This window comes from Aethalodelphis obliquidens, unplaced genomic scaffold (genome assembly GCF_003676395.1).
Source record: "Aethalodelphis obliquidens isolate GAN/ISIS:26980383/991018 unplaced genomic scaffold, ASM367639v1 scaffold3, whole genome shotgun sequence".
Lineage (NCBI taxonomy): Eukaryota > Metazoa > Chordata > Mammalia > Artiodactyla > Delphinidae > Aethalodelphis > Aethalodelphis obliquidens.
The window spans coordinates 12040660-12065736 of record NW_020837947.1 but is presented as its reverse complement, the minus strand read 5'-3'; the positions used below and the strand labels follow the sequence as shown (position 1 = coordinate 12065736).

At 38.3% G+C, this 25077-nt stretch overlaps 1 protein-coding gene and 1 long non-coding RNA gene across 12 annotated transcripts in view; one reads left to right on the top strand and one right to left on the bottom strand.

Annotated features, from left to right (window-relative positions):
• Positions 1-6560: 6560 nt before the first annotated feature.
• On the bottom strand, positions 6561-11896 carry LOC113607492 (uncharacterized). The gene is made up of 2 exons (XR_003427966.1): positions 7854-11896; positions 6561-7533 (listed from the first exon to the last, which is right to left on the bottom strand). It is a non-coding gene; the product is annotated as an uncharacterized LOC113607492 (long non-coding RNA).
• SCAF8 (SR-related CTD associated factor 8) overlaps positions 7395-25077 on the top strand; it is a 197957-nt gene continuing 180274 nt past the window's right edge. For 6 of the 11 annotated variants that reach the window (XM_027082867.1, XM_027082814.1, XM_027082798.1 and 3 more), the window contains exon 1: positions 7527-7941. In XM_027082867.1, coding sequence (XP_026938668.1) covers positions 7912-7941 — 30 coding nt within the window. In that variant the 5' untranslated portion in view covers positions 7527-7911. Of the gene's footprint in view, positions 7946-13584; positions 13650-25077 lie in introns of all 11 variants that reach the window. The other 5 variants (XM_027082875.1, XM_027082849.1, XM_027082859.1 and 2 more) reach the window with 5 other exon arrangements.

Below are 25077 nucleotides of genomic sequence, written 5' to 3'. Positions count from 1 at the left end.
TGCTTTTACTCTTTATCAACCTAGCAATACATTTAAAAAGAAAATTTAAATATTTTAATGAGTATTGGTAGTTGCTGTGCAATGGAGGTGTTTAGGAATCTGCTCTGTCATTCTGTCAGAAATTCATCATTTTAAAGTGTCAACAGTCTGCTGGAATTTAAGGGACTAAGGCTATAGTTCCTAAAGTAGGCACCATGGTGTCCTGACCTCCAGAAGTCCTTCCTGACCCGGAGGATAAGATTAGATTCCATTTCACCACCATTTTATGCCTTGAATGCGAATTCTTTCTGCCTTCATACTCAATTCTCTTTTATAACTCTTCTTGATTACTAACCCATTCCTCTCTACAAGCAGTTTATGTGAAGTAAGTCAAAATAACATGACAGGCATATGATCGTTAAGAACTTTTTGAACTTTACATAGCTCTCTTATCTCTTCTTATTAGAAGCAGAACAAAACAATAAAACAAAATCTTAACCCAGGGCTTCTCAGACAAAGATGGGCATTACATAGCAATAAAAGGGTCAATCCAACAAGAGAATACAACATTTGTAAATATTTATGCACCCAACATAGGAGCAGCTAAATATATAAGGCAAAAATTAACAGACTTAAGGGAGAAATAGGCAGTAGTACAATAATAGTAGGGCATTTTAATACTTCACTTACATCAGTGGATAGATCATCCAGACAGAAAATCAATAAGGAAACGTCAGCCTTAAATGACATGTTGTACCAGAAGGACTCAACAGATATATACAGAATATCCCCTCCAAAAGCAAAAGAATACACGTTCTTCTGGAGTGCACGTGGGACATTTTCCAGGATAGATCTTATGTTAGGCCACAAGACAAGTCTTAATAAATTTAAGAGGATTGAAATCATCTCAGGCATCTTTTCCAACCACAGTGGTGTGAAACCAGAAATTAATTATACAAAGAAAACCAGAAAATTCACAAGTATGTGGAGATTAAACAACATGCTACTGAACAACCAATGGGTCACTATGTTGTATGCCTAAAACTTATATAATATTGTACATCAACTATACCTCAATTTTAAAAATATATAAAAAAAGAATGCTCAAAAAAAAAAATAAAAAGAGGGAAATCCTGCCATTTGCAACAACATGGATGAACTTGGGGGACACTATTATAAGTTAAATAAGCCAGTCACAGAAAGACAAATATTGCATAATCTTACTTATCTGTGGAATTTTTTTCTGAAAAAGGTTAAACTCATAGTAACAGAGAGTAGAATCTTTGTTACCAGAAGCTGGGGGTCAGGGGAGAGGGGAGATATTGATCAAAGGGTACGAACTTTTAGTTATAAGATGAATAAGTTCTAGAGACAGCATGATGACTATGGTTAATAATAATGTAATATATACTTGAAATTTGCTAAGAGAGTAGATCTCAAGTGTTTTCATTTCCCCAAAAAAGGTGGTAACTGTGGAAAGCGATGGATATATTAATTAGCTTGATTGTGGTATGCATTTCACAATATACATCTAAACATCACCTTGTACACCTTAAATGTATATAATTTTTATTTTTCAATCATATCTCAAGCTGGGATGCAGGGAAGACCCTGTCTCCAAATACAGTCACATTCTGAAGTACTGAGGGTTAGGACTTCCACATATGAATTTTGGGAGACACAATTCAGACTATAAAAACACCCAAAACTGATTTTTAAAAAGTGCCTTGAAACCTTCTGACTTAGATTAAAATCTATACAAATTAACATATAAGGAATAAACTCAAATCTTCAGAAAGCCATGATTTTGCTAGTCTTATTATAGGCTTCAGATTGAGCCAAAAGATATTAGCATAAAAACAAAATAGGTATCAGAGAGATATTTGCAATGTTTATTCAATATGGTGTAGGAAAAAGGAGCACTGAAGCTTGGGTATACGTCAGGGGGAAGGATATAAAAGTTCTAGTCACTATAAGTTTCTTTTTACAATTTAATAATTCAAAGCAACTGTCAGATTATTAGTTTCCCAGCTACCTTGGTGTAGAAGACTTTGCCTTGAATAGTAGACATGAGAATTCCAGTCACTTGAATGAGATATATTATATAGTAAATCAATAAACTTGGATTCTGGGCGGCATATGTCAGTATCTTGTGTTTGGTTATTATTGGTTTGTCCATGAGGCTCTGATCTACTCTGGTTGAATTAAATTGAGTTACTAATCCATCAACATATGAGGAATACAGTGGTCACAATGTATTGTCAAAATGTGAGGCCTTATTTGGACAGCCTCGTTGATGCCACTTAGCACAGTGCCCTCAATTTATAACAGCTGTTTGTAGCAGAAAGGTAGACAGAGTTTAGGGGTATAAGAAAATGCCTTTTGGGTGATATGACCTCTTTCATCATACCCTGAGTCTTCTCTCATTGTACTGCAACAAAATAATTTGGTCTCCTTTTCAATGATCTGAAATGAATGAAAATTCCTATAGTCAGAAAGTTCTTCTGTCATTTCACAATAGCTGCATAAAACTTTAAGGCAGGCGAAACAGCTCCTTCTCACCAGCAACTTGAAGTTATGTCCATTTGGAAAGTCTGGGGAACAACTGAAGGTTGTGTCTGTGGGTTGGGCATATACTTTGGGTCAGGAGTGTGTGTGTGTGTGTGTGTGTGTGTGTGTGTGTGTGTGTGTGTGTGTGTGTGTGTAAGTAGTAAGGAAAGATTCATTGTGAAGGAAAAAGACACGAATCTGTTGGTTTACTCATTGAGGGGCAAAGGTTAAGCTTAACTCAATATTCAAACTACAAAGCCTGGAAATTTAGAGATTTTTTTTTTTAAATCTTTAACCACTACTACTGATAACATGTGCTGTTTTACCTTTAGCTATTTGAAGAACCACTTCTTTAACAGAAAACAAAACACATCTGCCAAACTCAAAATTCCTACTTAATTTAAGTGAAGCTGGTGGAAGTAAAATATTTACTTTGTACCTTTAACATCTTATGATTCTCTCAGGAAATATACCTGGTTTCACTATCAAGTTTGGTGAGTTATACTGTGCTCATTTAAAATAATAAGATTGGGAATTCCCTGGCCCTCCAGTGGTTATGACTTGGTGCTTTCACTGCCATGGGCCTGGGTTCAATCCCTGGTTGGGGAACTAAGATCCCACAAGCCACATGGTGGGGTCAAAAAGAAAAAAATAAAATAAAACAATAAGATACAAAATTACCAAATTATTGAAATGGGGCAAAAATATTTTTTAAAAAACCCTTGCAATCCCAGCACCCTAATAGAATTATCTTTATTTTTTATATCATTTTTCAATCTTTGCATATATACTCTTAAAACTAAAATATCAATACATTAAGTTTGTTTTGTATTCTTTTGTATTTAATAGGCTAACATATGCATTTTCCCTTTCCTGTATTTCTAGTCTTATTCTAACCATTAAAAATATTTTAAAAATTGTGATTAAGCAAACATAACATAATATTTACCATTTAACTATTTTTAAGTGTACAGTTCTGTGACACTAAGTACTTTCATACTCTTGTGCAACCATCATCCCCATTCATTTCCAGAACTTTTTCATCTTCCCAAAATGAACTCTATGCCCATTAAACACTAACTCTCCATTTCCACTCTCCCCTGGCAACCCCCATTCTACTTTCTGTCTTTATGAACTTGACTATTCTAGGTCCCCCATATAAGTGGAATCATACAATATTTGTCTTTTTGTGACTGGCTTATCTCACGTAGTATAATATCTTCAAGTTTCATCCATGTTGTAGCAGATGTCAGAATTTCCTTCCATATTAAGGCTGAATAATATTCCATTGTATGCGTATACCCCATTCTGTTTTGTTTGTCCATTTACCTGTCAATGGACACTTGGGTTGCTGCCACTTTTCTTTTTTTTTTTTGCGATACTCAGGCCTCCCACTGTCGTGGCCTCTCCCGTTGCGGAGCACAGGCTCTGGACACGCAGGCTCAGCGGCCATGGCTCACGGGCCCAGCCGCTCCGTGGCATGTGGGATCCTCCCGGACCGGGGCATGAACCCGTGTCCCCTGCATTGGCAGGCGGACTCTCAACCACTGCGCCACCAGGGAAGCCCTGCTGCCACTTTTTAGTTATTGTGAAAGCGCCACTATGAACATGGGTACACAGATATCTGCTCAAGTCCCTGTTTTCCTTTCTTTCGGGTGAATCCAGAGGTGGAATAGCTGAATCATATGCTAATTCTATTTGATTTTTGAAGAACCATTGTATTGTTTCCCACAGTCTAATCATTGTAATTGGCTATATAATATTCCATTTTGTTTCTGTGTCCTAATTTACTAAACCATTCCCGAAGTGTTTCCTGAGGAATCTCAAGTTTTCATTTTTTTCACTGGATGGAAATTAGTTCTGGTTTAGATAGTGCTCCAGGTTTTTTGCCCTTGTTTAAAAATAACTCATATACATATATAGCTACTTCTGATGGCTGATAATTGTTTTTTGCTTACTGCCACCTCACAATGACTCCCCTTATCCAGGACGTGCCCTATCGATGGGACTAAGTCCTCTCTAGCTAGACTTCTGCTTTCCAATGTGGTGGCCACTAGCATATATTTAAACTTGAGCCAATTAGAGTGAAATAAAATTAAAAACTTATTTTCTCAGTTGCGCATGCCATAGTTCACATGCATGATAGCCGCACGGAGCTAGCGCCACTGAATTGGGCGTCACGGATATAGAACATGTCCACCATCTCAGAAAGCTCTATGGCGAGGGCTGCTTCAGACTGTTTTTGACTCTGACCACTTGGTTATGGCTGAATTAGAGCCTATGAGTTACTTCCCCAAATGATTAAGTCCTAGGGGAAAGGCCAATGATAACTGCACTTGGAAGAGAATGCCATAAACTCTGGAATGTGAGTTTCATAATTCACAATTGGGAATATTGCTTCCAGTGGCTGGGCTACTCCTGCCCGCTATTTCCCACATTAATCTTCTTCAGAAAATGAATTATTGGTCTTAAGTTTCTCGGTGATGATCACCTAATCCAAGCTGGGTCAATCCAGTTCCTTACTTTCCTCTTAAGGACTTTGGAACTGGGAAAGAGAGGCTATCAGTCAGGTCCTCTAGATGTTTAGAACTATAAAACCAGGAGCGACAGTCATATCCCACTAAGTAAAACAGAGAGTGGATAAAGCAACAGAAGGAAAACTCAAGCTGGTAAGCAGATAAGGCTGCTTTAGGCTTTCTAAATTCTGGTTTGGGTGCCTTCCTTAGGCCCATCTGCATTCCTGACTTTGGAGAAAAATCTGCATCCTAATGGTGAATTCTTTAATGCTTAAGCTAGCTCGAATTGGTTTGTTACCTGGGAATCAGAATCCTAATATACATACATACATAAACTACACACATGGGCATTGACATGTTCACATCGTAGAGGTGTGTGTAGTTGTGCACAAACTTTGCATTTACTCTTTGCACTGGGCCTCCAGACTCCCCTTTACCCTCCTCTAACGTTTCTCTACTTTTCCTCTTGCTTTACTTCCTTCTCACTAAAAGAGTGTGCTTAGGTTGTCCTCTGCCTATTTTATTTTTCTTTTCCGTCCCTTGGTCAAAATACGCCTTCTGCAATCCTTCTGGCTATGCAAGCTATATGAAATCAAGTCCTGTAATATGTTAACAATGGATTTAATTCTTTTTTTTTAAAATATAATTCTTTAGCTTGTATTGCATCTTAATCTCTCAGGCCTAAGTAATTCGGTCAACATTCATTCATGAATGACTGAATAAATAATCCCTCATAGGCCAGAGCGGCAAATGTTGAGTGGTAAAAATCTGGCATGAGCAGAACTGAGTGGGTACTTCCGCAAGTCACAGCATGCTACTGTAGATGAACTGATTAGGAGAAACCTCTGGCAGGAGGAAAGAACGAGACCAACAGCACCCCAGAAGGCAGAGGCACACAAGTGTCCTAGGTAGGAAAGCACTCAGTGTTGTCAAGGAACAAAGGAGACCACTGTGACCAGAGTAAAGAGGACAGGGGAAGTAGTGTGAGCTGAGATAGGTAGGACCTTCGGGCCATAAGAGGTTAAGATAATATCTGAAGTGCAGTGGGAAAGTCTTAAAAAGATTTAAACAAGTGAGTGACCTGATCTGATTTGTGTATTAAAAAATTCCCCTCTGGCTAGAGTCTGGAGGATGAATGACAGGGACCAGTTAGTTAGGAGGCTACTGCAATTGTTGGCAAGAGATCACAATGGCTTGGCCTATGAACTTTGTGACACATTCGAGATTTTGAAAGTGGACATATAAGCTCTTACGAAAAAGTTATCCGTTTTACCTTCTAAGTAGCCAGCCACCGTATTAAAGCTGTCAATGAAGTAGGCTCTAAAAAGCAGACCCTAAAATGTCAAGAGGCGCCTGCCTTCCCCAGTTTCACACGGTTCTGGGCTCAGCTCTTACATTAGTACCTTGATTCCAACAATCCTCTAGAGAAAAATTCTGCCGTCATCTTTCCCCCCTTTCCTTTGAGTGAACTTCGGAGAAGTGACTGCTGAAAAATGACTCCCAGTAAGACGACAGTGGTGTTTGGGGTTCAGTGATACACCCCTAACTTTTAATTTAAATGCTTGCTTTGAATTTGGTATCGGTTATCTTACATTGCACGACGTGAGAGAGAAGGCGTTTTGCTAGCAGCATCTATTTCATCTAGGAAAACGGTATTCATCCTCTGCCTCTAAACCTAGGTCAAAATTCCTTTAGAATAATTCATCTTTCATAAAAGATGGGTTCTTTCGCCTATGGAAATCTTGTGCGTTCTGGGCACGGCTTCCCGCTGTACAGACAAATGCACTCATTGTCTAGACCACGCCGGTCCCCCCCGGATTTTATGCAGCGTGCATTTCCTGCACTGAGCTGCTTGCTCGCTGCAGGCGAGCTTCCCTCGTCCCCCTGCCCCCGCCCGGATCCAAAGCTTTTGTTTCTAACGTTTTCTCCCGACGCTATTAAAATGCTTGGGCACATCGTTACCAAATAAGTGGCTGACTAGGAGCTCTTCCGGCTGTTAACCTTTAGGCCAACGTCCAGTAAAGTTCTGAAAAGCAACTAAACCTCATGTAAAGGGGCCAAGCCACATGGAAACAACGGAAACGTGTATATTGCCTAAACTTGCCGGAGGGACATTTGGGATTTTCTTAGAGCAATGCTTTGCAGTGGCCCCAAGGGCGCTCCAAGAGGCAGCAGCACTCGCTCCCGCAGCGGCGAGGAGGTGGGGTGCGGGTGAGGGGCAGGGACCCCGGGAGCCGAGATGAGCGGGGCCTCCTGGCGGCGACGCTCTGGCCCGCGCGTGCTCGATGGTTCCGCGCGGCGGCCCGGGCCTGCGCGGTCCCGTCGCCAGGGGGCGCGCTGGCAGGCGCCGCGGATCTCCGAGCTGCGCGGCCCGACTCGTGTCCGCCATATTGGATGCCGCAGCCGCTGCTGCCAGCGCTTCCTCCTCCGTCTTCGCCGTGCGCTGCTGGTTCCTACGGCCCGAGCGGCGGGGAGGTGAAACAGGAGCCTGTCGGAGGAAGAGGAAGAAGGGGGTGGAGAGTGTAGGGGACCGGGCTAGGGGGTGGAAGCCCGAGACCGAGCGGGGCGGAGAAGAGAAGGCGCCCAGCCCCTCCCCCGCCCGCTGCCAACCAGCCCCGGCAGCGCCTCTGTTTCCCGGACCGGCGCTCCGCCCGCCCTAGCGGCCATGCCGGGGCCTCGCTGCCCCTAAGGGAACCTTTCCCTGCCGGTGCTTGCCCTTCCCCTCCTGCCCGGGGTCGCAGCGGCCCGGCCTCCCGCCGGCGCCCCCTCCTCGCAGCCGCGTTGCCGCCCCCGTCTCGCTCTCCCCACCCAGTGCAGTGGCCGCCGCCTCTTCCGCCGCCGGGCTCCGAGCCTCCGCACCGACAACATGGAGGCTGTGAAAACCTTCAATAGCGAGGTTGGTATTGTACTTTAGCCTCCCCTCCTACCCACGCTCCCCTCAACCCGGAACGAGGCCACTGCGGGAGGGTGGGCACTGGCCCGCAGTGCTTTTCAGGGTGGGGCGAGTGGCGGCCTAGCTGTGGCCGTGGGGGAGGGGTGTTTCTCTGCCCCGGCGCCCCTCCCCCGATTCCGTGGGCGGAGGGCTGGAAGAGGGCCGCCCCGGGGCGGAGGGAGGTTCCGGTGTCTCCAGCAGAGTACTGAGTGGCTGCGGGGCTGGAGGGAAGGCCCACTTGGGCCCTCCCCCGGAGGCTTACGGCAGGTCTCTCCGGGTCAGTTCCGCCGATGCCTGGCCCGCCCATCTCTTTCCTGGGCCTGCGGGATTTTAACTGGAGGCCGGGCATCACCGCCCAGACCTTTCCCGGGTCCTTAATGAGGCAGGCCGTGATCGGGGGTAGTGCAGGCAGAGCACTTACAGGGGTGATAACCTGTGGTCACCTTGCAAGTAGTGTTAGTTTATAATTGAGATATTGTTGGCTAGGTAACCTGCCAACTAGGGACTTAAGCTAAGGGCATGGTTGTTCGGGAGGCGAGATTATTCTGCAATTTCTCCTATTCTTACTCCCCCCCCCCGTTCTCATCATCCGACATAAAGACAGGCAGGGTGAGTTGTGCATGCAGAGGGAAGATGCTGGAGAAGCATTTCCCACGGGCTCCTTAACGTGTCGTATATAGGGCTAGATTTTTAACAAGCAGGTGTCCAGTTTTCACTGTTTAGTTGAGTTCACTAGTCTGAAGGGAGACAAGTTTTGATAAAATATTTTAAAATCTTTTAAAACTCCGGTAGGAATAGACCTTAATGCTAACATTAAACAAGCATTTAACAAGTACATATCTACACAACCAGAGTTATCCTTACCTGTATGACTTATTTAACAATATTTTAATGTGATGTTAACTAAATTTATATAAATTTTATGAACTTTTCATGTGGAAGTGTTAATACTCCATTCAGTAGTATAATAGTGATATTCTGAACAGGGCAATACTTTAAAAAGCTGTTTTACAATTTTGTTTTCCAAAAGGAGAAAACTCGTTTCCTCCTCCCTCCCACCGTCCCTCTTTTCTCCCTCCCTCCCTAGAATTGACGTTCTGGAAACTTAGCAAAGAGGCTTAAAGTTAGATAATATGTGAATTAAACTCTCCATATTAGACTAGATAGCAGTGACACAGTTACATGAAAGCAAGCATTTTTTTTGGAAAGGATTTTCTTTTTCAATACTGGATTTTCTTTTTTTTTTTAACTGCTTCTTGATACAAATTAGAGCAGTGACTTGGGAATCTTTTCCATTTTTTTATGGATTTATAGCTGATAATTTGGGTCAGATTATAAAATTTGGTTCCACCCCACAATACTCTTGTCCTTAAAATCTGGAATAAAAAGTAAGAATACTATATGTTCCAGTTTATTGCTAATAGTTTCATGGCTCTGCAGGGGGGAAAAACAACAGGTCTGTAGCCTTTTTATTTGCTACATGTGGTGCTATAGCACTAAGAGAATGTTAAAGTGTTTTTTTTTAATTATAAAAAATATCCTTTCTCTTATTTCCTTGCCATTATTTGTTTACCCTACGCCTTTTTGTTGGGTGCCTCTCCTACTTATCTTGGGGGTTCCTAATATGTACCGTCCTCCATTCCCAGCCCTCCCTGCCATGTGGTAGATACAAACAAGTGGTTAGTACACTGTGGTTGGTCACTGTAAAGCGTGGTGGATTACAGGTGTTAACAATTGGTTTTTCATTTTAGCATTGATGTTAAGGGTAAGGAGTCTAACATTTAAATGGCTGGCTTGATGCTTCAACTCTTCTCTCAGCTAATCTTCATAAGAACTTGAGATTTGTGGTAGTATTCTCATTTTAGTTTATGTAGCACTCTCTCTTTTCCCCTTACGTATTTCAGAGACCTTAAAACATCTTTTAACTTCCTATTTACTAATACGTTCGCACTTCACCATATTTGAAAATGGGGTTGGCTTAAAAATTGTAGCAGTTAACAGTCATAGAATTGAGGAAGGGCAATAGATTTTGAAGGAGATTCAGAAGAATATACTTTTTTTTTGCTTTAAACTGAAAGTACATCATCCTGTTTTTTTCTGATTTCTGAATATAGTTTCTGTGAATATCTATAACACTTGCTGATGTAGTAAAAGTTTTGTTGCAAGGAAGTATATAGTGGGAAATAGTTCAGTAATGACGTTTTTCCATTAAATCACGTTGCAAAGTGCAAAAATGAAAAAGGAATCTGAGTTACAGGATTAGGAGAAAAGGATGTTTTAGAATGTTTACTTGCAGTGAATTTGGCTTTTAAAGGCATCTATCCTTGGGCTGAGCCCAACAGAACTTTCTCTGGCAAGTTTAAAGGTATCTTTGAAGCACTGAATTGTCAAGAAGTGCCATTTGCTTGATAAGGCACCACAGTTTAGCTCTATATGTATAATGTTTAAAATAAGAAATGCTTAGCTTTTATAACTTGCTAATTATCAGGTTTTTCAAGATTAAAAAAAAAGACAAGCAAGCAGATCTTGGCTTGAAAACAGGAATGTGCCAGAGATTTTAAAGTTCAGAATGTAGGCTTTTAATCTGCAGATAGTGGCTAAGTCTCAGTCTGAACGTGTGGGGTCTTCTGCAGGATATGTCCGAGTCATGATGGCGTGTCTGCCTCCCTGCCTCCCTCCACCCCCCCAACCCTTTTCTCAAAGGGGCTTTGTGCCTCCCTACCCCGTTTTCAAATGCACTGTCAAAAGATCCTTTACGTGGTAAATCCCTCGTACGTATCATGAGTTAAATGAGATTGAGGCTCAAGAACTGATATTTAAGTTCCCATTGTGCTAGTTTTGTGGGAAAACTTTAATTTCCAGTTAAGCATCATCCTTGTGATAAAAGTTTTCAGAACTAATGTCAGTTCTGAAATGATGAAAGAAAATTTGTCCAGGATGGAATATAAGATTCCCTAACGGTCAGTGCTTGACCTGAGCGGTTAATTCCAGAAGAATTATCATCATTACAAGGTATTGTAGTTACTGCTGCTCAAAGATGGTGGCATTTATTTGTTATGATGGTTTAGAGTTCTCACCTCAGTGGAAAGGGTCTCATCTTTATCTGTTTAAATCTGTGGATTACGTTAGGACCACAGTTGATTACTGGAATGCAGCAATTTTATGTGAGCTACATATTTGTACTCTGTCCGTAAGACTCCTCCTGTATGGAGGTTATTGTGGTAGGGTTTTTGTTTTTGAAAAGAGGGAAAAGAGAATAGCAATACAGGACCCTTTCCTTAGAAAATTATAACTTAATTGGAGAGGGCATTTTAGTAATATAGGAACTCTTAAATTAATATGTGGAAAATATAAGAATCTCTTATGCATTATAAGAATCTGTTATGCATGTATCAGGAAAACTATTGCAGTTTAATTTTTGAATTTACCTTGGTTCTTAAATTCTTTACTCATCTTTAGGATATCTAAATTCTTAGTGTCTTTTGTTCTTAGGATCCTTTGGTTAGTCCGATAGCTTACTCTTTGTTTCAGGATGTAGCCCTTTCCAGAGTCACTTTAACACCCAGTACATTTTCCTCTTCTGTGCCTTGTCTTTCACATCAATAGTGAAATCCCATCTTCATTTTATTCCATTTCCAAGTTTGTATCCAGAGTGTTCATTTGGTTAACTACAGGACTTTTAATACAGTCTTTCCACCAATATCTAGTAGTAGGCATGGTTTGGTAGAGAACAGTGGGAAAGGTAATGGGAATAATAAAAGCATGTGAAATTTGTTTTTATATTTTCCCCTTGTGGTTCAGGAAAGGGAATTTATGTGAAGTAGCTATAAAACGTTGCCTTTTTCTTTTCTTTTTCATGTATGGGGGAAGTCTCTCTCTCCTTTTTCTCTCCTGTTTTGATTTTCCAGTGGGATTTTAATTAGTCTTTTTTTTTTTTTTTTTTTGCGGTACGCGGGCCTTTCACTGTTGTGGCCTCTCCCCCTGCGGAGCACAGGCTCCAGACGCGCAGGCTCAACGGCCGTGGCTCACAGGCCCAGCCGCTCCGTGGCATGTGGGATCTTCCCGGACCGGGGCACGAACCCGTGTCCCCTGCATTGGCAGGCGGACTCTCAACCACTGGGCCACCAGGGAAGCCCCAGTGGGAGTTTTAATTGTAACAATTAGTCTATCTTTTTTGTTTCTACCTTGTGAAAATCCCTTAAAGATGTAGCAGTCTTGGTGTTATAAAGGAAGGAAGCCTTCACTAACCCCTCCGTGCCCCCAGTGGTTTAGGTCAAGGTTTCTCAGCCTGGGCCCTATTGATATTTTGGGCTGGATAATTACATGTTGTGAGGAGCTGTCCTGTGCATTACAGGATGTTTAGCAGCAACCCTGGCCTCTACCCACTAGCTCCCCCATTGTGACAACCAGGAATGTCTCCAGATACTACCAAATGCCCCTTGGGGGGCAAAATCGACCATGGTTGAGAATCACTGATTTAGGTCCCCTGTTAAACTGTCTTAAAACACTGTGCTTTTCCTTCTAGTGATAACTACAATTTTAAGTAGTTAGCAGTAATCTTTCCCACCATATTATAAATTACATGAGGACAGTGACCACGTATCTTTATTGCTTCATATCCTTGGTACATAGCATAGTGCCTTAGTACATAGTATATGCTAAATAAAGATTTCTTGAATGGATAGCTTGATGGTATAGTAGGTAGCTGAATGGCCTGGACCAAGGCAGTTAACATTTCTGGACATTTGGTTTTCTCCTCTGTGAAATAAATGATTGATTTGAGATTTTTAGGTTCCCTATTACTTGGGAGATTCTTTGACTAAATATGAAATTAATGTTTTGGAGGACTTAGTATGTATAAGCATTATTTTGAAGGTCATTTTATGGCATTGTAGGCGTATAGGAGTTTAGATGGGAAATTTAAAATCAAAACTCTGATTTGTTTATGATTTTCACTTCTTACTAAGAGGGGATAGTGGGAAGGGGACTATTCCATTGAAAGTTCCAGTTAGATTTAATCCATCCTAAATTTTATATTGTGTAATTATGCTATTTTCAAATCCTTTTTGCTTTGTTTTTCATTTTAAAACAACATATGGTAAAAGTTGTGTTTTTAACTAATTTAAAAAATTTAGAATACAAGGATAATTGAGACTGATAATAATGATTTTGGGGACTCTGAGAGTGTTTCAGTCATTCAGGATTAAATATAAAAATTTTTTGGCAACATTGAAATTCATAAGATATATATAGTTCAGCCGTTCTACTTTAGGCTAGCATTGAGTTTGTTACAGTAATTTTGATTGGCATTTAGGGGACATCTGTATTCCCCAGTCTTCTAAATAGTCATATTTTATGATCACTTGCTCCATTTTTTTAGAAGTATAGTTGGCTTAGAATTAGTGCTGGTATTGCTGCTTGTACATGGAATTTTAGGTATTTCTTCTGGGCCAGTTTTCCTGTTATTGGACAACAACTAACTCATAATGGTTTGAGAGAATGTAATCAATCTTGACCTTGAACAGTGGCTGAGCTCCTGAGCTCTTAAGTGAGCTCATTTTATCTGGTTTTGTTTTCTCAACATCTTTCTCTACTCCTCTCTCTCAGGATTGTGCCTCTCTACTCCTGCTTGTACAGACTGCTTTTCCAGCAGCATGGACACAAGAAGCATAGTAAGATGATTATGACCCACATAAGGCAGGCCCTTTGGAAAATACTTAGGGTTAAATTGGTAGTGAAATGATGTCTTGATTATGTGGGAAGTACTTGGGAAGCAGAATAAAGTTTGTCACTTAGAGTATGTTGGTAATCTGAAAGAGAACATGTAGGGAATAAGTTGAATTTTTCACAAAAAATAGGTTAAGTGAAAAAAAAGTTACTGTGCTTAGTAGTGAGTATAAATCATATCTAAACTCTTGTGCATTTACTTGCATTCTGCTTCGTATAGTTTTTTGTATAAGAAATATTACTTATGTATATAATGTGAGTAAATTGCAAATCTCTGAATTTGGTGGTAGGAAGTAAAATACATCTTATATTTTGAGGAAGTTCTTCAAACTATAAGATGACAACAGATCATTGACAGATGTTGTGTAGTAATGGAAAAACAAGACTAAATCAAATTTTTGATTTTCTAATTATAGAGGAGCAGATTTTGTTAGCGGTACTATTATGAGAAATAAATGCTGGTGAGAAATGTTTCTGTAGCTTCTGATTCCTTGTCTGAGTTAGTTCTATCTTAAGTTTGATGGTAAACATGATGCATTTGATCTTTCTGATTCTGATTTTATGCATTTATTTCGTCTTTGTAATTCTGCTTTGCCAGTTTCTGATACACCATATTTTAAAGTCAAGGAAGGGTATGTAAATATGTTACGGTATCTACTGTAGGTCAGGAAATACGTTAGGAACTTTGACACTACTCTATTTAGTCAGAATGGGGAATATAGATTATTGGTTCATGTTTTTAAAAGACATTTGTGGCTATTAATTTAATGTATGCCAAATTTGTTTTTAAAATAATTCTGCAACTTAGTATACTTTATAAAGACTGACTAGTATACTTTATAAAGACTTAGGATTTCATTCGTTTATTCATTTAACCAGTACTTAATGAATGCTTACCATACACCAGCCGTTTTTCTGTCTGCTGGGATACAGTTGTAAACAAGACAAGCGAAAAGCATACCCTCTTTGAGCTTATGTTCTTGTAATCCTTTTTCTTTCACCTCATCAGCTTTGTGTGCAATGACCTTGCTGCAGAGCTAGTGAGGCTGGGCAGGCGTTACTGACTCTGGGCTTGCTTCTTTGCCAGGAACTGCGTGGGATTGAGCAAGTAGACTTCTTAAACAAGAATGTGATCTTATATTTTCAACAACGGGGAAATAAGACAAGCTACCCTATTTTATTTTAAACTAAATTGTCGTATTAAATCTCCATTTGGCATTTTGGAATCATAACTGTTTTTAGAGAACACAGTTTTAAGGATGTTTTCTTTTGTGAGTGAGATATTAATTAGTCTCCATGTGTAAACAATTAAAAAATACTTTTAAGTGGTGACCAAACCCTTATGAGTTTGGAAGGATAAATTAAGGAATATTTTTATTTTTGAAACAAACTTTCCCTTGATTTGAGTGCATGAAAAAAATTTGGTGTCTCTCTTTTTCTCTCTTCTATAAACACTAATTTTCTGAATTTGATTTAATTCCTTGGGGCTTGTGAGTGAAGGATGAAAAGTTTGGATCATGTATTTTATGATCTTGGGAACTTGGGAAATGATATAATCTTTTTAATCTGGGTCACAGTATCTGAAAGATTGACCAGTAGCCCTGAAACTAATACAAGCTGTATGTCAGCTATATCTTAATTTTTTTAAAAAGGTTGACAGAGTCCTGGTTAATGATTTTCTTTAGTAATGTTTTTGATACTGTAAAGTTTTATGGTTAAAAAAAATGATACAGGTATTTGAATTTATTGAAATGGTAAGAAGAATGTTGAATAAGTTAAATTTTTTGCAAACCAAAACACATAGCAAATGTCTAGTTTCTAAAACAGCTGCTTGCTATGGTGAAAAAAATGTCTGGCTTGTGTAATTTTGAAGTATTTTTTGTTTACCAAACATTGTTAAAAGTGAGCCACCTTATGATATATGGTGTTTTATGCACCTCTTTTCCGCAACCATTATTATGTTTCTGTGGATCTTTAGGGTTAATTTGTGAGAAAAGTAGGATAGGTGCTGTCTTCATTTTACAAACAAGGGAACTGAGGCCTGCCATTGTGATTTTACCGAGGAAAAGCAGCTTTGTGTTAGAGCTGAGACTGGAAGGGTCGGCTCTCAACTCCTGGTTGAGATGTAAAGGAGAACCATCACTCGATTTTTCACAATTCTTTTTGCTGGTATAATGTCCAAATATAAATTAACTATTTTTCCCCTTTTTATACTTTATTTTTACGACTTCAGGTTTACAGAAAAGTTGCAAGAGTGATAATTTTTATGTACATTTCATCCTGATTCCTCTATCTAGTTAATTTAATCATATTTGCTTTCCTATTCTCTTTCTCTCTTGACATACACATGAAAGACACATGTAAACTTTTTTTCTGAACGTTTGGAGAGTAAACTGCAATTAATGCCTTTTACTTCTAAATATAACTGTCTTTTCTGAAAACAAGGACATTCTCTTATGTAACCATAGTACAGTTACCAAAATCAGGAAATTAATATTGATATAATGCAGTTGTCTGCAGACCTTCAGATTTCACTGTCTGTACCAGTAACGTCCTGAATAAAAGGAGTAAATCTAAATCCTACATCACACCTTGCATTCACTTGTCATGTCTGTCTAGTGTCCTTTAATCTGGAGCAGTTGGTTATTACTTTGTCTTTTGTGACCTTTGATGATTGATGAGAATAGACCAGTTATTTTTAGAATTCCCTCAATATGGATTTGTCTGCTGTTGCTTTATGATTAGTTTAAGGTTATGCTTCTTTAGCAGGAATAATCCAGAAGTAATATTTTGTCCTCAGGAAGCACATGATGTCTATTTATCCCATTAGTAGGGAGGTTAACTTTTTTCTGCAAGGTTTCTCCATTGTAAAATTACTGTTTTTCCCTTGTGACAGATATCTTTTCTAAAAATTAATTAATTTATTTTTGACCACTCCATGCGGCTTGCAGAATCTTAATTCCCCAACCAGGGATCGAACCTGTGCCCCCTGCAGTGGAAGCACGGAGTCCTAACATCAAACTTCACTCTTCTTTTTTTAGCATCCAGTTAGTTCTTGCCTGAATCAGGACTAAGATGGTTGTCAGATTTTCTAAGTCTGTTGTTTGTTTATTATTGGCAGTGCATTAGAGCTTTTCCTTCTCCCCATTTATGTATTTATGCATATCGGTATGAACTCAAGGATTCTTTTCTTATTCATTGGGGTGTTTTGATGTCAGGGCTCCTTCAGGCTGGCACCTGTGTCATTGTGACATGTGCTTATCAGTTTTTGAGTACTTACTTTCTTGTATAATAAGATATTCCCACCCCAGCTCTGGAATCAGCCATTTCTCTGAGGAACCCTAGTTTCTTCTGGTGGTTATCTGTTAACAGATTGAGCTAGAAATTGGGTATATGTCTGAACATGCTTATATGTGTGTGTGTGTGTGTGTGTGTATGTGTGTGTGTGTGTGTGTGTATATATATACACACACACACACACACACATACACACACACACATTTTTGTTGTTTATCCATCTGCCTATCTAAAAAGCCATGAGTTCATCCTATCTCCAATAACAGTCCAGCACTGTAGGGTTCATTCTGGCCTTTCCCTTTTGCAAATCTGTAGTTCCTTTCTCTGACAGTGAGGAAACTAGTTCCCATTATCCACAATATATTTACTTACTGTTTTATCAATTCTAAAATTACTTATTGTTTTATCAGTCCTAAAATATGCAGGAAGTAGTTGCAGAATTCTAAACCATAGGTCTGAAAACAAACCTATTAACTAGAATTTAGTATTTGTTTATAGTTCATCTTTTTTAGTCTGAGGATATATAGTCAAAATGCAGTGTTCAAAGATTGCTTTGTTAGTTTTTTCTCCCTTAATGTACTTGCTATTCTTTTGAAATATAATTTGGCTTTTTTTTCTCTGTTTGTATTCCTTTGTTTTTTCCTCCATCCGTTTTTGTAATGTTTTAGTATGTAAAATATTAAACATAAATTAACTTTAATCCTCCTTTACTTCTTATTAGTCTCAGCATTATAACCACTTATGCTCTGGTGAAAAAAAAGAGAAATGAAACAAAAAACCATTTCCTTAGTATTCTTCAAATCAAATAAACCAAAATTTAGAGGTTTAGATATGGAGAAGGTCTTAGGTGAAAAATATGTTTCTAGTAGCAGAGATTCAGTTCATAGGTGAAAGTACATATTCAAAAAACTTTCATTCTCTTTTGAATGGAAACTCCATTCACGGTTTCTGTAGAGGGCCAGATGGTAAATATTAGGTTTTGTGGGCCGCTTATGTCTCTTTTGCATAATCTTGTTAGTTTCTCACAGTTCTTTTAAAATGCAAGACCATTCTTGGCTTGAGGGCCTACAAAAATAGGCCATGGGCCATACACTTATGGCCTTACTGCACTCTGAAACCTAAGAACTTGGTTAATAGCATGCTACTTGCAAATCAGAATTATAATTGAGCAGGAAGATATATTCTTTTATAGGCTTTATAAGCCTTTTTAACATCAAAAACAGAAACAAAATAACTTTAAAAGCTGCCTTAGTGAAAATATTTATTCAACATGTTTTTTGAGCACCTACCACCATGTGCAGATGTGCAGACACTGTTCTAGGCTCTAGAGATTTAAGTGTACAAAACACACCCACACAAAAAACCTCTGTCCTCTTGGAGTTTACATTCAGTTTTTTTGTGTGGGTGTGTACTGGAAATGAACGTTTCTTGTTTTTCCACATTTAGTGACTTCTGATGGACTAAAAGTTTTTTTCGTATTAATTGCAGAGCGAGCATTCTTTCTTGAAAACTTGATAAAAAATGCAGCAAAGGGAGCAAACTTTTAAAAGCTTTGTTCATTTCTTCCTGTCTCCCAGTCATGATGCTTTCATTGTGTAGCTACACTAACTCACTAAAGGAAGAGAAGAGAAACCTCATTTATTGGGCACAGAACCCAGACCTAATTTAGTGATGAGTACACATGTATTACAGATCCTTAAAAAGCTGTTCAACAGTGTACATAACAGTAAATCAGCTAATCTTCCTTTACTGCTTTAATGAATGAATGAAAAAATTTTTTAATTAATTTATTTGTTTATTAATTATTTTTGGCTGCGTTGGTTCTTTGTTGCTGTGCTTGGGCTTTCTGTAGTTGTGGCGAGCAGGGGCTACTCTTTGTTGATTGCGATGCGCAGGCTTCTCATTTGCGGTGGCTTCTCGTTGCGGAGCATGTGCTCTAGGCGTGTGGGCTTCAGTAGTTCTGTCGCACGGGCTTAGTTGCTCTGTGGCACGTGGGATCTTCCTGGACCAGGAATCGAACCTGTGTTCCCTGCGTCGGCAGGCGGATTCTTAACCACTGCGCCACCAGGGAAGTCCAAGAATGTTTTTTAAAGTATTGCCCAAAGTTAAGGACCACTGTGAAAGTAGTTGCTTGTGTAGTTTTCTTGAAATAGGGAGAAAGTCTCCTGATAATGCTAATATGCATTTACCTAATAAAAGCTTAAAAACTATGTGCAGGTTATCTATCTTTTGCCTGGCTTTGAATAAAAATCATCAAAATGAGTTTTTACCATGTTGTATGTTAGTTGCTGAAATGACTTATAGCTTTGGGTAGTTTTTCTGTAAGCATTTAATAAACCAGTTAGTGCCCCCCCCCCCAATGCTTTATTGAAATACGAGTGACTGCTTTTGTAAGGATTATTAACATGTTTGGCTTTGTTTTTTCTACACCAAGAAAAGTGGTTTTTATTTTTATAGCAGTTCCTCTTATTGGGCAGAATTTTCCAAATTCTTGTTCCCATTTTGTCAGAGAACTCAGAACCTCTTTTAGAGGCCTCTCTCTGCTTTGGTGGCAATTACAAGAACAAGGGTTGTGACCAACTTAGCTGAAGAGGATTGATATCCCAAAGGAATAGGCCAGAGGCTGCCACATCATTCCTAGTACAAAATTTCCCAGTCACTACTTTGATTCATTTGCAAAATCAAAGGATTAGATATCTCAGGCATCTTAGAGCTGTTAACAGAGAGTCGTTCCAAATAATTCTGAGTGCTTCCTTTATTTTGCTAGTCCCTCAAGATTGTCAGACAATTTTTTCATTCTATTTTAACTATATTACAGTTTTCAAATTGCTAGAATGCAATAATAACCCGCAAAGGTTCTAATGTAATAGCAACTAGTGGTTGGAAGGAATGCTGGAAAGTAGTGGCTGGTCCTTTGAGCCTTGTTATTTATGTGTATTTGCCATCTAGCAGGCATTGTATTCTGCAGAGTGGTTACCAGGTTAATCAGATACCTGTGTCCTTTTTCTCAGACAGCTTATATTTTGATAGGGGTGGGGTTGGGAATGGACTACCACAAAGGGTAAGAACGTAACGTGACATGAATACTATGATACAGAGTAGTGGTGTAGACAGTTTATAAACAGTATGTGTATACTCTTCTGTGTATATCATGTTGTACACAGTATGATGGAGGAGACATTGTGTAAGGCAAAGGCTAGAGATCATTTTCAAGGAAATGGCAGCTTTGGGTAGGGGAGGTGGTTGGGAGGACTGCTGGAGGGTTAGGCAAGGGTCTTCTGATGAAGGGTCTTTGTGTACTATGCACAAGACCGCATTTTTAATCAGAAGGGAATGGAGATTCTGAAGGGTTTTTAATAAAAGCACAAGTTTTAAATTTGTATTTTAGAATGATGATTAATATCTTTGCAGAACAGGGCAGGTCAATGAGGGGTGAGATTGAGGGAAGGAAGGTTAAATTACTATAGAGAAGATGAGCTCAACTACAGTAATAATGGGGAAGAGATGACTAGATGAATGCAAAATAAATTTAGTAATAATAGGGAGCTGGATATAAGGAAGAGGGTGGTGCCACAGGGCTTTGGCTGAGTGACGGTGTAGATAAAATGATATGGTACCAACCATTAATAGGGCAGATCAGGAGGAGCAAAGCACTAGAGGAGGAAGATAATTTGGTGGGTTGGATGAGGGATCATTTTTCCCACCTAGAATAAGAGTATGGAAGGAGGATTGAAATCACCCATATCTCAACCACCCAAAGACAGTGTAACTAGTTTGTTGAATACAGTTGTAGTTTTGAGCATCTTGAAGATTTGGTGTCTATGGGACATCAAGGTGGAGATGACCAGCTGGATATAGGTCAAGCACTTAAGAATAGGCTAGAGATGGAGATTAGGGGGAGATGATGTAGAAAAAGAAGAGAAAAAGGCTTGGGGCAAAATCTTTTAGAATCTTTTATCTTACTCAGTTTTTTTTTTTTTCTTTGTTGTTTTAGATAAGGATTGACCCTTTCTGTCATATTGTATTTGTGAATGTAAGGACATTTTAAAGCAACTCTGCTTGGAATTTGCCTGATTTTAAATTCTGTTTATACAACCAGATGTTCTTATATGCAATTAAAAGTTAAGTAGTAAATTGCATGGTCTATGAATAAAATTAAAGATTTAAATTTTGTTTAATGAAACTTTATTAGAATTCCGTAACATTGAGCCGACTTGTATCATTGAGTGTTTTCTTAGCTCCTCTTGGTCACGTAGTTTTTTATCATAACTCTGTCTGCAATAACCAATTTATTGTGAACGTGGAATTGTGGTGAATTTAAATACTGTATTTTTAGAAATAGAATCCATATTTATTTGAGAAATTCCAGCTAATATGGTTTGTAATGAAGAGGATTGACAAATTAATTATTCTTTCTCTTGTTCTCATTTTGGCCATTTCACTGTTAACAGATTGCTTATCAGTTATTTAGTAACTCTAAAATTAAGAGGAGGTAAAATTCACATCTTTTTATTTTAATGTTACAAAAAACATAGGAAAGAACTGAAATCAAAGAAAGGTGGTTGTTTGGATTCCTGGGAAAATTTAAACTGAAGACTTATTTTTATATATGTACGTGTTTGTTTATACATTTTGTTTTCTCTCATAGAGAATCATTTCTGTTCTCTTTGATTTTAGAATGGGGTAGCTAAAGACCATTACACTCATGGTAAGCATTTGTAGTTATAGGTTCTATGATTGGGTTTCTTGTTCACTTCCTTGTTAATGCTTAAACTTGATTTCCAGAAATTGCAAATTTTAGACCTGAAACACTTGTGATAGTATATCATTTAATAGACAGATGAAGAATCAAGACCCAAAGGTGATGAAACTTGTTAAGAATCACAGTTTATGAGAGGCATATAGTTAGCAGCCAAATTAGAAGAAATTTCTGTTCTCTGCGTCTCAGTTCATTGTTTTCACTTTTTCAGTATAATTTTTTGAGTGAGATTTTGGTAGTGTTCATGTGTGTTGTAGGTGGAAGAGGAGTGGGAATTGGTGATTCTTAGTAAATTAATATCACTTTATGCTAACCCTGGACCAGAATGAGGAACAAACTACTAGGCTGCTGCTTCCCTGCTCATAAAATAGGTGCCATAGGAGAACACGCACTCCTTGGCAGAGAGGCGTTGTACAGTAACACCCACTTAGCCAGCAGTTCCCTAGCAACCCAGCCCTCTGCAGAAGAGTAAAAAAAGCCTTTTTTACTTATCTTGTACCTTCTTCGTAGAAGAGGGATACAGTTACTCTGTAAGCCTGTATCATTAGCATGTTTCTAATTTTCATTTTAATAATGGTGGCTGCTCTGTAACTGCTTTCTTTAAATTTTCATAGACAACTGTTTAGAAAGCTCCTGGTACAGGTATTTTAAGGCACAACAATGCTACAAAATTAATGTGGTTGCTTTCATAGTAAGATGTGATAGATTACAGTTGGCAAGGAAGGAGGTAGTTGTTTTACCATTTATAAAATGTGATTAGACAAGATAAATTTTAGGATCTCTTAAATATTAGCCCTAATGAATACGTTTTCTAATTAATTTTTCTTAGCTTCAGTTTACTCATTTTAAAAATAGGGATAGTGATACCTTCCCTGACTACCTCTCAGAATTGGTTTAAATATTTAAAATATTGGCTGGTTTGAAATATTCAAAAAAGTTGGTGTATATAAAATTTTAAATATTCAGAGAAGGTGGTTTAATATATAAAATTGTAAAATAATTTTATAAAGTACTTGGAAAGCTAAAGAATACTAGTTCTAATATTCTTAGTTTCTAGAGAAAACTAAAAAGTACCAAGAAAAGTAGTTTTTTTTTAAAGCTGCTACTGGGAACATTTACTGTCATTGTGGATGTCTCTTTTGCCCTGGAAAGTATTTTCATATTGTAACATTTTAATAATGGATAAAAGTTTTGGAGAGTATGAGCTATAAAGAAAGTGCTGTATTATATTCAACATATTTTCCAAGTTGGAGAAATATTTATAAGTTGAACAAAACTTTTGAATATCAGACAGTAACAAAATACAGACCATGATGTATTTTGGACCAGTATTATTTTTGGTCATCATTTATAAGAATTTCAATGTTCTACTAAATCCAGCAAGACTTTTAAGATAATCAATTTTAAATAGTTACTATGAGTATAATTTTGCACCAGATTGTATTTAAAGTATATATGTCATCATATATAAATATGTGTACACATTTATGTTTATATATACACACACAGACACACATATAGATGCATATAGAAAATTCTGCAAAGTAGCCTACCAGCCTTTTAGCCGTGGTTGTTTCTTAAGAGAGAAGTAGGTCGATAGGGTGTAGCGAATGAGAGTTTTCAGTGTTTGGAATTTTTCATTCAGCATCTATTACCATACCAGTTTTGTAATATTTTCCTCAAACCCAAAATATTATGTGTCTTAGCTTTGGGGAGAAAGATGGAGTTGGTCTGTTTTAATGTTATTTGAATTAAATCCTTTAGAAAAAGTGAACTTCCTTGTTAAGGGTTGGAAGACTCTTAAAACTTGATCAGTAGGCATATAAGCTTCATAATCTGTTGTCTTTAAATCTTCTTGGTTATTATTATTGGTTAGGTTGATGCTATTACATGGTTGTCTCCACGGTCATCTACCATCTTACTCAGTGACTCAGTTGTATATGTTTAGTTGGATGCTACTTGGAGGACTTTGCTTTGTTTTTGCAAACTGAGTGTTGGGGTAGCCAGAAGAACTGGGTTTGAGACATGGCTCTGTAGCTTAACACCAGTTTGAATTTAGTTAGGTCATTTACCCTAAGTTTATATATCTGTAAAATGAGAATAATAAATACTAATCTTACTGGGCCATTCTGAAGGTAAAAGTGATATAGCATGTATAATATGATAGTGCTTAATAGTTGACAGTGCCATAGAGATGAAAAGTAATATTTATTTTTAAAGATTTTTTTTATATATATATAAATTTATTTATTTATTTTTGGCTTCATTGGGTCTTCATTGCTGCGCGCGGGCTTTCTCTAGTTGAGGCGAGCGGGGGCTACTCTTCGTTGCAGTGCACGGGCTTCTCATTGCAGTGGCTTCTCTTGCTGCAGAGCACGGGCTCTAGGCACACAGGCTTCAGTAGGTGTGGCACACGGGCTCCGTAGTTGTGGTGAGCAGGCTCTAGAGTGCAGGCTCAGTAGTTGTGGTGCACAGGCTTAGTTGCTCTGTGGTGTGTGGGATCTTCGTGGACGAGGGCTCAAATCCATGTCCCCTGCATTGGCAGGTGGATTCTTAACCACTGCGCCACCAGGGAAGCCCGTAATATTTATTTTTATCTTTCTTCTTTATTATGCTACTGCGTATCTCTTTTTTTAGTTTTTGCATTTGTTGCTTATATTTCTGAAATGATTTTACTGTAAGGCCTGCTAGTCTTTTGGTCTACTTATTCTCTCTCTGATATTTAGTCTTCAGTATTTTATTCTTCATCTCTTCAACTCTTAGCTCTTCAGGAAAGACTGTAATTTTGCTTTTCTCTTCCGGGATGCAGTCCCATATCTTCTAGGTATTATGTGTACATAAAATGACATTGTTATCATCCCAGTCTAAATTTGTCTTTCTTCTACAAACTTACTTTTAGACTTCCTCTTTATGTCGGTAGTAAAAGTGTGTTCCCAAACACTCAGACCTGAAAACTTGGAATTTTCATAAGTGTCTCTCTTTTATTTGTATCTTTTCAGTCATGAAATCCAATGAATTATTTTTAAAAATACGCTTTTCATCCTTCCCTTCCCTTTTATTCTTTTTTTTTTTTTTGCATTTCACTTCTAAAATATATATATATATTTTTAAAACATCTTTATTGGAGTATAATTGCTTTACAATGGTGTGTTCGTTTCTGCTTTATAACACAGTGAATCAGTTATACATATACATATGTTCCCATATCTCTTCCCTCTTGCGTCTCCCTCCCCTTTTATTCTTAGTACGAATACTTTGGTCCATATTTTCATAACTCCCCACTTGGTTTGTTATAGTCAGTTTTTTTTTTTTTTTTT